The sequence below is a fragment of the Fragaria vesca genome, linkage group LG5 (assembly GCF_000184155.1).
Source record: "Fragaria vesca subsp. vesca linkage group LG5, FraVesHawaii_1.0, whole genome shotgun sequence".
NCBI lineage: Eukaryota > Viridiplantae > Streptophyta > Magnoliopsida > Rosales > Rosaceae > Fragaria > Fragaria vesca.
The window spans coordinates 19,280,193-19,296,556 of NC_020495.1; the positions used below are offsets into that span (position 1 = coordinate 19,280,193).

Here is a 16,364-nt window from a genome sequence, read left to right on the forward strand (position 1 = left end):
TGCAACATAACCTCTGATGCCTCAATTGATTGTTTTTTTGTTTTTTGAGTTTCTTCTAGTAGATGATGTGGAAGTTTTACTCAGCACTGTCAGCAGTACCCCCACCTTCCATTCCCCTCACGGTTTAATTCATAACGAAATCCTCTGCCTCACCTTTACAGGCAATGGGCTTCTCTCACCCACTTAGCGTTAAAACTTAGAACTTGTCCTGGTTGGATTAGGAAACAGTTTGCCTTGCCAGAAAACCAACCTTCGTTTTTTCATTCTCCACATTTTTCTGCTCCCTGGTTAATTTAGAAACACTTACCATCTGAAAGAACTCCCCAACGAGATATTGATGATGTCATCGTGACATGGGATGGAAAAGATAAGATGTAGCCACAATATCACCTTGGTGACCTTCTCGTCTGGCTTTGTGATGGTATTGGTGAACAAATCATCATTTGAACTCAGTCTACAAGATTTGAAATGGCGACCCTGTTGGTATGATGGGATGCCAAATACGGGGCGAGTCCCGTTGCTTCTCTCTCTGATCTCCCCTTCCCTTCACTATATATAGTCTAGAGAATGTGCTGAAGGTTAAAAATATCGATGCACGTGTGCTGAAGGTTAAAAATATCGATGCACGAGTGTTGCGAGCAATCTCAAAATATGAGAATCCAAGCATTTTTATTAATTCTTGTATTCCTGGTACGTAGTTTTATGGGTGGCTTCCGACAAACATAATATGGGACTGCAGTCCATAAGGGCTGTCGAAATATTCCCATATGTTCTAAGGAGTGGCACGGATTGGTTTTGTTTGGTTATGATGTCAAACTGTGCACTGATCCCAGTTTACCATACCCTTAATCAGTAACCAAAGCTTCTTCCTTCATTTTGATGTCAAAGGGGCACTGATCCCAGTCATCCCGACCATCTCAGTTTACGAAATCCTTAATCTGAACCAGAGCTTCTTCCTTCATTAGCATGTCTATCACATCGAAAAACTTCAGATTGCTTTGGTTCAAACCGTTCACAAAAAGAACAAGAGAATCAAGCCATTAACAAGCAAAATTCACTCCTAAACCTAGACAGCTAACTAGACTTTTTCAACTGAGAATGAACAAGGCCCCCTCTCAAAAATCTTCTCGGTTTAGAGTCCAGTATTTACAGGATATAAAGAACAAACTCTAATGATTATCCCATACCCCTCCATCAAGTTTGTATCCCTACTATTTACAGGATATAAAGAACAAACTCTAACGGTTCCAATATATATAGAACACACAGAGAACTAAAAATTGCTTCTCTAGGCATGTAACATTTGTTTCCTGATCATGCATGTTGTTCATTCCCATTCTCGTTTTCATTCTCATTCTCTTCTAGTGATCTTCCCCTAGTTTCAGGTGTGAAGAGATACGTTACCACCAATCCCAGAATACACACTACACCTAAACCAATCAATGACATCTTGATCTCTTTCGTCTTTCGATCCTCCTCATTTTGACCATGCGCAGCCCATAGAAATCCAATTGATCCGATCAAGGCACCAACCTTCCCCAAAGCCCCTGAAACCCCATGACAAGTTGACCTAAACCTCGCCGGGAAAAGTTCAGCAGGCACTATAAAAGTAGTAGTATTCGGTCCAAAATTTGCGAAGAAGAAAGTGAGGCCATAGAGGACCATGAAACCTTCATCTGTGTGTTCTGCCCAGTGAGTTGTATAGGGTATCCCAATCGAGAAATAAACAAGTGCCATGACGAAAAACCCCATCATTTGTATTCTTCGCCTTCCAATTCGATCAATGAAGTAGACAGTGAACCAATACCCTGGGATTGTGGAGCATATTGTGACAATTGCTTGCAACTCTGCAACATGCAGAGCATCTTGATAGAGATTGACGTCGTATTTTGGGTACTTTTGGTCGATATATCTTCTATATATTTGAGACTGGAACAGGTTGCTGCTGTAGAAGACAATATCAACAAGAAACCAGTTGGCTGCACAAGAGAAGAGATCGCGGCCATGGAGACGTAAAAATTCCTTGGAGAAGAAGGGATACGATGATGCAGGATTTTGCCCCATTGTCAGTAAATCTGGTTCATCTTCTGCAATTTGACTCAAGGAAACAGCCAACACTTTCTCCATGTTCTTAGCCGCTTGCGCCACATTTAGCTCTACCAATGCTGTGTATCTGAAATGAATTAACAAATTGGAACCATTAAGCAAAAATGCTAATTTCAGTTCAGTATTATTTCACAAAATGATGTGCATATCCATGGGATAAGAGAGTGAAGAGATTGGAGACCAGTAAGGCACGTCTTACGAAATAGGAGAGTGAAGAGATGGGGGATGAATATCAATGGGAAAGTTGAGGAAAGTGAGTGACAAGAATCGATCATTTCCATTGAAGGCCTTTTCCATTCTACAACTTATATGAAATCAAAATAGCTACGAGTACTATGATTTTGTTAAGTGTCTTACTATGATTTTGTTAAGTGTCTTTGTTTTCAACTTAGTGTGTCTCCTCTCTGTAGCGTGACCTCCATGCAACATTAGGTAATATCTTATGGGTCCATATATCTTCTTCATTCTAGTTAAAACAAAAACATGATGAGGTAATTCATAAGGCAGATTATGATCCTTCACCTAATTTCCTCACATCTATAGAAAAATCCAGCTGCAAGCGTGCCCCAACATTTCCTTTCAGCTAATTAAAAATTCTATACCACCGGACCATTTACTTTGGAAAACGATGTATGACTATAACTCTGTGTATTTTACTCGTTAAGAGAAACAAGTAAGATCTAAGATGGTCAAGTTCAAATACCAGCATTTCTCACTCTTGGTTCTTATTATGAATAATTTCTTTTTACAGCTAGCTAGCTATAGCTACCTCACACATCACATACAACCAAACAATCCGAGACACATAGATGTTGACGAACTATATACACAATTCAACCGATAAATTTATAAAAAATGGAAGATAATAGTTTAGTTTGCTAGTTTAAGTAAATAACTACCTGGCAGTTTCAGGCATCATCATCCTCCAATAGTACGTCATGGCAGCCGGAATTGCACCGAGCATGAGTATCAACCTCCACGCTATGTCCGCCTCGTCCGGCGTTACTTCCTTCGGATCTGGATTGCTTAAAAAGTTAAAAACCGCACACACCACGATGGTCACTATAGAGCTCGCAAGGATCCCAAACCCTTGCATGGAGAACACAGCTGCTATGAACGAGCCACGAGTCTTCTTGTTTGCAAACTCCGACATGATGGTGGCCGAGAGAGGGTAGTCTCCGCCGATGCCGACACCGAGAAGGAACCGGAAGAAGCCGAGGCTGACGAGGACGCAGGTGGTGGAGGTGCAGATGGAGAAGCCGCACCCTATGGAGCTCAGCACCATCACCATCAGTGAAAGCCCGTATACATGTCTCCTACCGACTAGGTCCCCGAGTCTGCCGAAGAGCAGCTGCCCGAGGATGGTGCCGAGGAGAGGGAAGCCTACCATAGCCGAGACGACCAGCGCCGGGATCACAAAGTTGTCGTCGTCACTGTCGAATGTTGTGGGGTGATTGTCGTAGTATATGCGGCCGAGGAGTCTCATGATGGGAGGGATGCAGAAGAGGTCGTAGGCGTCGGTGAAGAGGCCCATGCCGGCGATGATGATGGCCTTGAAGTGGTACCATTGCGTCTTCGCCGTGTCAAGGGCCGAAAGCACCTTCAACGCCATTGCTCTTCACTTGTGTCACTTTTGCTTGCTCTAATTTGCTAAATGCTCTTACTTGTTTTTGTTCTGAAAATGGTTCTACTTATAGGCATTGTCTATTACAGTGAATAGACTAATATCGTGTATATTTATGAGGTTGAGCCCTTGAGGAAGGCATCGAGTAGTTTCGCAGAGTACGACATTGATGTGATCCGAGGTTTAATCAGACTAGTATAGTATTAGTACGAGTCAATGATTCTATGAATATGCTGTATCATTTTGATTCACCCAACTCATTCTTAATTTGGATCATATTATTCATATGTATGCGTCGTCTCTATATGTATATACTAGTTAAAACTTGCAAAGACTTTTTATATATTAGGATCATTACATAACTAACACATTCGGATGTTCCCTAACCTCCCATTATGTGAGTAATGTATTTCTAGTATTGTACGTTCTGGTTTCATAATTTGAAGCACTATAGAAACATAGGATAGAGATGATCTCAAGGGAGTGGTTCTAATGAAGGCCATTAAGTTAAGGACTTTTTCGTTTCACCTATTTTTCGATCGCATATTTACTTCTCAACTGTCTAGTTTGTAAATATATATGAGTAGATCATCTTTACAAATTTTCAACCAAATTGAAAATATTTAAGGCATTCATAAATGTGATTTTACATGTTTAACATATTTGGATCGTCCATCGATTTGATTTGGTTCGATCCCTAAACGATTACTAATTTAGCTGAAAATTTGTATAAATGATCTACTTATATAGACCTAAAAACTGAACAATTGATATGAAAAAATGTAATTGGAAAGTGGGTGTAATAAACGATTAATGAGAAAGTCCTCGACTAATCCTTAACTTAGTGGTCCTCCCCTTCATGATCTCAAGAAACAATCAATCAATTTGGTAGAAAACTACATATGTTTAATTGTTAAGCATAATTTATCACATATGTTTCTTCAAAGGAAAATTTTTAAAAACAGTACATGACAAATGATCCATTCCTAATTTTAGTGTTTCAAATTTCAAAACAATCATAAAGGTACATAAAGTTCTAATCTTAACAGAAAATATGTACATGCCGTTATGTCTTTCGTCATCTTGTGTGCTTTCCATTAAAATTTGAGGGACAAATCTGTCACTCCCTAATTTAGCAGTAATAAATTATTAAAATTAATAATTACTAAGGAGAGAGATAAAAAAAAATCTAATTCTCATTCCTGAACTTGTACTAAATTTTTTTGAGGAGCACAGAAAATCCAATTCTCATTGTTGAACTATTAACAAAATAACAATTTCTAAAGACCAAATTTAAAACAGAAAATGGAATAGAGTGATCGAGCTACTTGCAGACAGTAAAGTCATTAAGATTATGGCCTGAGTTAACAAAATTAAAAAATATATATAAATAGAAAAAGAGTAAAACAAATATAAAAAAAAAAGAACAGAGAAAACCCGAAATCACCTTTTGATTAAGAAATTACATAGAGTTAACGGCGTTACTAACGTCATGTACTAAAAATATGTCGTGATTCTAATATCATGTACCTTTATGATTATTTGAAACTTAAAACACCAAAATTAAAAGTGGATAATTTATCGTGTATTTTTCTTAAAATTTTCTCATCTTCAAAACTTGGCTTACTTGCAATATGGTTTTGGTGTCTACCTATTGAAGGGTACGTGTTGGACATTTGGGAATCACATATTTTGAAGAGTGATGGTGTTGTTGACTTGGAAATGAAATTGTTTTAGCATTTTGTGTCGCTCGTTTGGACTAGGGTAGATTATTTGTCTGCATCAGCTTTTGTATTTACAATAATAGAGAACACTGCCAAATTTCCTAGTAATCTCCGGCACTCTGCTTAACTATCTCCGTTGGATTGGATCGGAGCTGGAATTTATTTATTAGGGAAGAGCTACGTAGTTAGCTCAAGTTTCATAATCCAAGTCCTAGGAATATTATCATCATTGGATTTCTTTTCTATAGCTGCCATATGCCTCTCTAATTGCCTAGAGATATCACAAATTTCTCCGGCCTACGTTTCTTGAAGACACTCATTAGTTTCTTTTCTATTGTTCATCATCATTACTTGTTGTGTATAATCATGTATTGATTCAAGTTTAGTGCCTCACTCAAAATTAGAATGAAGTCTGTACAATTTGTCATTAGCTATATATGATCATGACTTGATCTATTTGCTGGTATCAAAATCTAGGGTGAACGTACCAGTATCTGTTCTGCAAAACTTTGCCTTTCGGGAAGACATCTATTGCTCAGTTTTTGGGTTCAGATCATTCTAATATGTTTAGTGAGAAGCAAATTTGTTCTACATGCTTTTGAATTTTGATTAGTATGATTCTGGTTGTGTAAGACATTCTAACTTTTTATCTTCGTTGTACAGTAGTCCTTTTTATTAAAATAAGAAAGGAAAAGAAAATGATATCATGGGTTAATTCAAAAATCACGAAGACATGGCAATACAATCACACTATTCACAACAAAAACAGCAACAACAAAAAAAGCAATGCAATCACACATCTTAAGACACTCTTAGAACGCCTAACATACTACCTGAGCTAACCTGTGGATTTTACAGCATAATTCCTCACTAAAGAAGGAATAATTGAGGGAGAGAACAAAGAAATGTAAAATTTTGCAAAACCGCGTGGAGCATGAGTGACAAGAATGGACCATCAAAATGGTGACACTTTGTTTGGACGATGATCATTCAGTTAATTAATCACCACAAATTGACTAACATAACTGCTTTCGTCTTCACCTTCAGAAAAACAATCACAACAGCATGTATGATACTTGTGCTGCCCAGTTTTGTGGAATTTTGCAGCCAAGTGGCGTCATGCTGCTCCCACTGAAAGCAATGGGGTGACTTACTTGAAGCAAAGTATGGTCAATGAACAAGAGGGGCACTCATATTATCCTTCATATCGATGCTTTGTCCAACTCTGAAGTTCAATGTGCCAAGAGCTGGGGATTTTCATTTCATTAGTTTCCAATCGATATTGAATCTGTAAGCAACTTGATCTTCATTGTTGATGTAAATTCAACGTCATGACATATCTGAAACTGTTGGAAAATCCTTTTCTAGCAACCTGAGTTGAACACATTCCGTTTTGCAGATATAAAAAGACATCAGACTTCAGTGTGTTCATACACATTGTTAACTCGCAAGCAAAGATGTATGTCATAACAAAACAGACTAGCTACTTTCCTTGCAGAAACTTTACATCAGACGGTTACTTGAGGAAACTTGACAGGGGGAGACATTTTTGATTTCATAACCACCACTTCAAGAATTCCATCTGCCCGAAAAACAGGAGAAAACAGCCGAGTATCAACAGTTCCAGGAAGATTAAAAGAGATGGTAAATGATCCCGCTGCGCAGAGTTGCTGGACTTTCATCTAGTACACAGTTGATGAGTTTAAAACAAGTCCAGTCTCTGTCATAACTCCTTCGATATGGACCTGCCCGCCACTTTCAATGATGCATTTCACTGTACCTGTTATACCAACAATTAAATACTTGGTTATAACTATCTTCAATTATTATGGTAGCCATATAAAAGACCGTAGCAGTGCAATAAAGAATGGCTGGGTGCCAAGTATTGAGAGATTGTGCACATATATGATGAAATTTACAGGTAAAGAATCTCACTTTGTTTCCTCCGAAGACCAGGAACTGCAACCCGAAATAAGTAGGCAGCATCACTCATGCCAATGTCAACATGACCGATACCTGGTCCAGCAGTACCTTCATTCGCTGTGCCAGTTACAACAACCGCTGGCTTCAGACATGGATGGTAAGCAGCATTGCCTGTCCATGCTATCAATTGACCTTCTAAAAAAAATTATAAAAAAAGGCTATCAATTTACCTCCTTATGGTCTTGATCTCTCAAATGCGACTATTAATTTTATTTAAATAAGTAACTAGGCAAGCACAATATATGAATGATCTTTATTGATCAGAAAATTTCTCATAATTTCTTGTTAATTTCTCATGTTTGGCATGATGTAGATTTCAAATATATAAAAAAATAAAGGCTTGCACATAAGTAATTTCAAAACTAACTAAGGAAAATATTTTGTGTTTTTGTTGAAATTATACGAATGCGCCGATACTGTAACTGTCTTGTAACATTTGTGTCCTACTACAGCAGACTAGGCTAGAACCAATTTTGCTATATGACAACTAGTAAGCATCGGTGCTGTATAAAAGATACAGAGGCTAGAAAAGTTGATCAAGAAACACAGCAACATGCAAAATATAAAAGAAACATAACATCATGAGATACTAACTAGTGTCTAACTGTCTAGTGGCTTATTCTAATTCCAAATAATTGCTCGCCACAATGCTCAGTATGCTACGTGTCATATTGAAATGCTTCAATAAAGTCCTAACTATACTCCACTTATATGAAATGCTTGAGGTCACATCGTTCAGAAAGGTAAGGCTAAAGAAGTCAGCTGAACCATCTGTTTCAGCATTTTTAGTAAAGCCCTTACAGTTCTCTCCCTAAGCCCAATAGCACTGGGAAAAGTTTGTGTTCCGAGGAGTAGGGAAAACCAAACCCAGGGGAACTGCACATTTTCACTTTCCTTTCTTTTTGGGATTTCTCCTGCACAATACCCCAATCTTCAACTTACCAAACATATTAAGGGACTTAGATTCCTTCCAAGCCTCTATTTTTTGAACCCAACAAGGCCGTTGATCCCCACAGCTGCAGCAGGATCACTGAAAACCTTAGAAGTCCTAAGAGAAGGTTCTAAGTTCTCAAACAACGAAAGCATTCAAAATTTCCACTGTACTTGAACGAACTCGACACACACATAAAAACGCTCGATTACAGTTGGAGATGGCAATCATGTTTATGAGATGAATCAAATAATCTATTTTGGAACATGGATTTTTGGCTTTTGCTTTCATGGATTTGGCAATGCATATTGCCAATGCCATACAATGATACAATTGTTGGGTTTGACATCAGGATTCTATTCCGATCAAGTTGGCTCTCTTTGGACATCCTAATGGTTAAAATGGAAAACGATGACTAAGCAGGTGGTGTACAATCATAATAGACCCTCCAATTGTTTAAAGTTAGATATTTAATGACTATGCAGCTAGTAATTGGTGTCTTTAAAGAAGAAACAAGAAAACAAGCACATAGCTTTGAGAGAGAATGAAAGCTTATGATGATGAAGGACAAGGTTAAACTTAGCAAAGTATAATTTTCAATTTTACATGCCTCAAACTATACAATGATAAGTACAGAACAACTTAGTCAAACCAAAGTGACACGGGTGTACTGATAGACACCATCCTTAATCTAAACCAGTCTTAGGCTTCACATTTCTTAAATTAAGCAGGTTTAGGAACAACTTATACACTACAATAAACAGTACAGATACAGACAGCTTAAACCAAAGATCAAGGGAAGAAGTTATAAAAGTCATGCAAAGAATAAGTTCAACTGAGATATTAAGCACACACAATACTACTGGTGTCATAAAAAGACTAACTAACTGACATGGATGCTAACCCTCACAACTTGACCCAAGTACAAGATGACGTTTCTTTAACACGATGGAGTCTTACCACGCGCTGCATTCTCCTGATATATTCAGCGAGTGGCAAAGCAAGGTACGGCCAAGAGAGCCAGATCATCTCCCTACTGGCCAGCTAAACAGCTCCTCTCTACTAGATCCCCTCAACTACAACTCTCCTCTATTGGAAATGACTTAACACTCCGTGGCACCATAGGTGCAGCACACACACACACACCCTGTGTATAGATCTTCCCGCGCGGAAACCCATTTACATCTCTATAAAACTGTACTAAGGGTACTACTACTCACATGCATCTGAATATTGAAACTAGACTTGTAGACATTTTCCTGCAAAATTGGTCGAATATCTATAGTGCTAATCATAATTTTCTGAAATAGTAGTCTTCCAATGATTTGATTATCCCAGTTACCATTACTACCAGTGTTGCAATAGAGACAAAATAATTCTCAAAACTAGCCAAGAAAACACACAGCCATTTTTTGATTTCAGACAAGTCCAACAGTCAAGAAGCTTCTAGTTTCATTTCGATACATGATCAATATGATCCCGCAAACCAAAAATTCACAGGCTTTAAGAAAGAAATGTAAATAACGAATGCAGCATGGAAATATCTGAATTAAAATTCACAAGGAATTAATAGAGGCAATTGATGAAGAACCCAGATGTGAGTACCTCAAATTCAACGGCGACCGGAAGCCTGAGGCCGAGCCCTAATTTTCTGCACGATCAAAATTCAGAACAGAAACCCCAAACTGGTTTTAGAGTAGCCGTCGAGTTTGGGTTTTAGTTTTAACAGTGATCTTAAAATAAAATGAAAGAAAATCGCTCAAAGTTATTATTTTTCTTAATTTACCATTATACTCCGGCATGAATTTCTTCTTTTCCGATGTATGCACCTCGCACCTGCGTTGTTGGTGGCTTCGGAAATGATAGACGTCTGATAAATCATTAATTCGATGAGTGTGAGTTTGTGCGGGAGACATTTGACAATAATAGAATTTCTTGTTTTCCGATACTCTGAGGTTCGTCGGTCGTAATATCACATTTCTTATCGACGTCGACACTTAAGATGTCTTAAAAAACATTCTCTTTGTCTATTCGTGTGTTAAAATTTGGAGATGTTTTGTGTAAATTAGAACACTAATCAGGTCTTCTTATACGCTACTGTGAAGATTTGAGAACGAGTGGTTTTGAGAAAAACTATAGGCGATTGAGTGTGTATTCCCGGTTTTACGAAAGACAATGGGTATTGAAATGTATTATATACGGTATGGAAATACATAGTTATACTTGGTAAGTTTTAACTTCTCTCTAACACTTCTCGGCCTCAACGTTGTGATTAGGCTACTTAACCAATTAGGCAGTACACCGACCATTGGTGGTAGTAGGATAACAATATGAACACGATCCGCTTACATGATATTGGCCTTATAATTGGATCATGCAAAATTATTTAAGAAAAACCTAAGTAATTTCTATGTTGTAGTCCTTAGAATGAAAACTAGCTAGTAACTAAGACATGTAGGCAAGCCTACCTACTAACTAGAACCCGAAATCACCCTCCAGGGTCTTCCTAGAATCACCATCAGCTGAGAATAGACTAACCTCTTCTATCGTCGACCCCCCAGAAGACTAACCCATCATGAGAACCTTGTCGAAGCTTCTCTTTTTAGCTTTCTGAGGACCCTCAGATTTTACAGCCAGTTCTAAACACTACTCGAGCTCATCTATGCTATGAGATCGAGATCCCAGCCACTGTCCATTTCCAGCAACTACAACAACTCCAAAATAAGCCTCCGACAAGATAGAGGTTGAGCCTCGCTTGTTCTCCCTGAAGATTTGAAAAGGCCATAACAAAATCCTTCTTTTAAATCAAAGATCGAACAATCGTCCTCTAACTTTGGACCCGAATGCAGTGACTGTGCCGCACCGCTAGCGTGGACCTTCATCCGCTCCCGGGCTGGAATGTAGAGGTTTTTTTATTACCTTTTAACAATGTGAAGGGTTGCAAAAATAGCTTAATTATATCAGACAACCCTGAAACATAGTTACTTCGTTAGTCGGTGAGTTGCGGTGCAGTCGGTTAGGTAGCTTAACCAACAATTTAAGGTCATGGCATGGTTCAAACCTCTTTAGTCGGTAAAAATTAAGTAAGATTGACGTAAATGTTAGAGAAAGTAAAACTTACCAAGTATAACTATGAAATTCCATACAGTATATAATAAATTTTAATGCCCATTGTTTTTTCTAAAACCGGTGGTACACACTCAATCCCCTGTTGTTTTTCTTTTGTCAAATATGTATTTTTAAACTTTATTTTTTAAAATAACATTTTATTAAATTTGAAAACCGAGAGACAGCCCAGTACCATTTGGTCTAGTGACATAAGTCTCCTTTTGTAAGTGGAAAGTTGTAAGTTTTAAGTTGTAGTATTTGAGTTGTTTAACTTATCAAAAAAAAAAAAAATCGAGGTGTAAAGTTTAGGGTGTCCCAAGTATTTAATCCTATTTATATATCGTCTATTTCACACCATTTTTTGCTATTAACACACTCTATCAATTTTTCTATCCACACATTTTAATTTTATTTACAGATTTGCCACTTAAATTTGTTTCATGATTGGTTATCATCATAGATGAAGTGTGTTAATAACAAAAAAGAGTGTGTTAATAGCATCACTCTTTCACTTATGATCAATATCCATTATAAATATATTGTGCGCGCCACTACTACATATTGAGCTTTCGCTATAAATACAATAAACTTGTGGACCTTTTTTCTATGTAGAAAACTATTTATTGATAATAATAATAATAATAATAATAATAATAATAATAATAATAATAATTGTNATTCAGTTCGAACGGCGGGGCGGGATCAAAGAGCGGCAGCAGAGTGTCGACGAGCTGGGAGATGGGACCGGTCGTGCAGCAAATGTTTTGGACTGGACCCATAAATTGGGTTTGTCCTTGGCAAAGTGGTAACTGGGCTGGGGTCCTATTTCAAGTTCATTAAATCTATTTCGTTAGTGCAATATTTTATTTATGTTATTTAGTTTGTTCTCGCCTTTTGCGAGCAATAATTCTCTACATTAGTTGGCTAGAGCGAGTCAGGCTTTATGCCTGTGTGTGCACTCAAAGTGCCTTGTCTGCTCTAGGTATGCAGCGAGTTTCTTGCTTTGTCAAATGGTCGCTGCCGCCTAGTGGTAGGGTGAAGCTAAGTGTCGTCAGATTTATCCTCCGACGGCAACATAGTAAGAAAAATGTGTTTGTGGTAATTATGCTTCGCAATAGTCAAGTTAACTTTCTGTTATGTCACCACTATATTAAAGCAAATAGAGTAGTCAATAGAGCATTTTTTATTAGTCGTTGCCTAGTTGAGTACATGTTTGTAGATACTGCTGATATTAGTTCAAGTCTTTGTAATCAGGGGTTTAAGTTTAATGTCTCCCCTTCTATTCGACAGTTTTATTAATCAAGACTTGAGAGCAGCCGCACCAGCCCTTTACTACAAAAAAAAAAAAAACGAAAAAAAAATCCTATGAGCCTCCGCTCAATATTCTTAAGCGTGCCTCTGCGACCTACTGCTTCCCTCACCAATCTCGACCTCCATCACCAATACCGCTCTCCTTTTACCACTCTCCTTCATCATATCTCGATCTCATGGCCTCCATTGATGTCGTCACAACAAGTTTTGTTGCCTCTTTGGCTCTTTCGAAGAGGAAAAGCCCCGAACCTCGAAAAGATCGGTGAAAACCTGTCAAGAAGTCTTCACATACTTTCCTTCTCGGCAAACCTCTTAACCGTCACCCTGTAGATCCGATGGTGTTCGATCAAGTCTTACTTCCTCCGCACTTGGATGGTGGAACGTTAGTTTAGGGTTTAGGAGAGGGTTGAAAACGTTTTCTTCTTCTCCTTTGACTATGTTCAGAAGTCTGATCCTCCCATGCTTTTCTTCTCGGTAAACGTCTCACCCATCACCCTGTGGATCCGGCGGTTCAAGTCATGGATGGTGGAAGGTTAGTTTAGGGTTCAGGAGAGGGTTGAAAACGTTTTCTTCTTCTCCTTTGACTATGTTCAGAAGTCTGATCCTTCCATGCTTTTCTTCTCAGTAAACGTCTCACCCGTCACCCTATGGATCCGGCGGTTCAAGTCTCACTTCCTCCGCCTTTGGATGGTGGAATGTCAGTTTAGGGTTCAGAAGAGGGGTGAAACATTTTCCTCTTCTCCTCTTCTGTTCGCAATCAGAATAAGGTGCTACAAGGGGGAGTTGGTGTTTTGATCGTGCTCTTGTAGCCTTGGAAATGTAGGAAGGAATTCGTCTTTTTGATCAAGTTCCCATGACACAAGTCTTGATGTGGGTTAGGGTTTATGCAATTCGTCCTCTGTATGAAGTTCTGAAAAATTTTCGGTTGATTGGTAACCTTTTGGGAGGTTTCTTCGATTATGACAAGACTGAATTAAGAAAGGTGTGGTTCGCATCCTATTCACCCATAATATCTTAAAGTCCTCATGGAACGCAGTGTTTTTCTGGAAGACGGTGTTGAGCACCTTCTGAAATTCATAGTTATGCTTGACTTTCTTGCAAGAACCAAATCAATTAACGCTCGTTGATTCTCCATATTGACAATGCCTTGACAGTTCTATATCAAGATGTTACCTTGAAGCATTGCTAGGGTTTGATATCGTCGGGACTTATGATGATCTAGTGACAAGACGCACAACGCCGTTGCCTTACGGAATCGACTTTAACTTAACAATAGTCTCCTCTTATTTATTCTCACGCTTTTAAATTTTGATTAGTATGATTCTGGTAGTGTAAAAGATTCTAACATTTAATCTTTGTTGTAGTCATTTTCATTAAAAGAAGAAAATTCAAGAAATCATGCGTTAATTCAAAAATCACGAAGACACAATATTACCCCAAAACATCCTAAGACACTCTTAGTCTTTGAAACCCTAACATACTACCTAAGCTAACCTATGGGTTTTACAAAAAGAGTGATGCTAGAGACACCAAATTTTTATACAAAATTAGAATACCAAATTATGTGGCATATGCCATATCATTATCTTTAAATGCCATGTCATTATGTAATTAGCTAGTCATTTCCATTATCTAAAAACTAAATTAGCCTATTCTAACACAACTAGATTTGTCTTATAAAAATAAAACCTTGAACCCTTAAAACTCATCTTAAGAAAAAAGAATGTCGACATTCAGATCAACCATCATTTTTTTGAAATTTTTCAGATCAACCATATCATATTGTCCACCAAATTTTGTTTAGCTTTTCTGAATCGTTAAGCACTATTTGTATTAGTACGTCTCACAACATCCCAATGATCTTTATCGTTAATTTGATTATTATCTTGGAAGAGAAGAGATAGAGGAAGAGAGGAAGGTGAAAGTGTTCGATATCATCACAATTTGGCAGTAAAATGTATTTATTCATTTTGGTTATCAATGGTAGTAGGATCGAAGTTTATTATGCAGCAAATCCCCGTAAGCAAACTTGATTTTCATATTTGAACGTCAAGAAACATTTGAAACTGTAGGGAAATCCTTTTCTAGTGAACTGAGTTGAACATATTCTGTTTTGCAGGCTTACAAAGAAGAGACATCAGACTTCAGAGTATTCATACACATTGTTAACTCGCAAGCAAAAAAGGGGTATGTTGACATAACAAAACAGACTTCCCTCGTAGAAACTTTACATCAGACGGTTACTTGAAGAAACTTGACAGGGGAAGACTTGCCATCAGAAGGGAATTTGAGGAATTCCTGAGACATTTTTGATTTCATAACCACCACTTCAAGGATTCCATCTGGCCGAAAAACAGAAGAAAACAACCGGGTATCAACATATCCAAGAAGATTAAAAGAGATGGTAAATGCATGATCCCGCTGCGCACAGTTGCTGGACTTTCATCTGGTACACAGTTGATGAGTTTAAAACAAGTCCAGTCTCTTTCATAACTCCTTCAATATGAACCTTCCTATCACTTTGGATGATACATTTCACTGTACCAGTTATACCAACAATTAAATATTTGGTTATAACTATCTTCAATCTTTATTATAGTCAGGTAAAGACTGTAATCTAACAGTAAAAAAAAAGAATAAAATGAAAGAAAATCATTGAAAGTTATTATTTACCGTTATACTCTCGCGGTGAATTTCTTGTTTTCCGACCCTTTTTTGTATCAACATGCCTCGTCGGTGGCTTCGGAAATAGTAGACGTCTGGTAAATCATTGATTCAATTCAATAAATGAAGTTTTTTTGGGAGACTTTGTGCAATATGGAAATTTATTATTTTCCGATCCTAAGAGGCTCATTGATCGCAGCATCATATTTCTGATCGACACCAACGCTTAAGATGCCTTGAAAAATTTCTCTTTGTCTATCAGTCTGTGAAAATTTATAGATGCTGTGAACTAATCAGAAGACTAAGGAGGTTGTTTTTACAGGCTAATGCGAAGGTTCGAGATCGAGTGGTTTTGACAAAAACAACAAACGATTAAATGCATATAGCCGGTTTTACGAAAGACAACAGGCATTAAACTGAATATATACGTTATGAAATTATTCAGAATTGTCTAAAAAAGTTAAACCGATAATTCAATTACCAACCACGACTTTACCCCTTTACCCTTCACACTGTTGGAAGATAATTTATATCTTAAAAATTCATTTTAATCGGGGTTCAAAAAAAAAAAAAAGTGCCATTGGACTTTTTTCTTAGAATTTGAAAACAAATATGGAAATAAGAATTAGAAAAATGAAAGAAAAGAAATGGAAGTATAGTAAAACCTCGATAAATGAATAACCTCGAATAAATAATAAATTTTTTCGGTCTCGACTTGGGACCAGTATATATTACTAGGAACCTCGCTAAATACATAAGATAATAATTTTTCTAGACTCCCTTTAGATCTCAATGAATATATAAATTAATAATTGATTAAATAAATATTAAAAAATGTAAAAAAAAATACTTTAATAATTACTAAAATACATAAAAGTAAGAGTAAATAATGTTCAAAATACAAATTATGGAA

The 16,364-nt window shown here is 37.4% G+C and overlaps 1 protein-coding gene and 1 pseudogene across 1 annotated transcript; both read right to left on the reverse strand.

The window, feature by feature from the left end:
• Positions 1 to 1,314: 1,314 nt before the first annotated feature.
• Positions 1,315 to 3,772, reverse strand: LOC101303816 (probable inorganic phosphate transporter 1-9-like). Its single transcript, XM_004301571.1, has 2 exons — positions 3,006 to 3,772; positions 1,315 to 2,173 (listed from the first exon to the last, which is right to left on the reverse strand). Exons 1-2 carry the CDS (start codon positions 3,716 to 3,718, stop codon positions 1,315 to 1,317), a joined length of 1,572 nt encoding a protein of 523 aa, XP_004301619.1. The 5' UTR covers positions 3,719 to 3,772.
• Positions 3,773 to 6,962: 3,190 nt separating this feature from the next.
• The window catches only part of LOC101304103, a 25,632-nt pseudogene continuing 16,230 nt past the window's right edge, over positions 6,963 to 16,364 (reverse strand).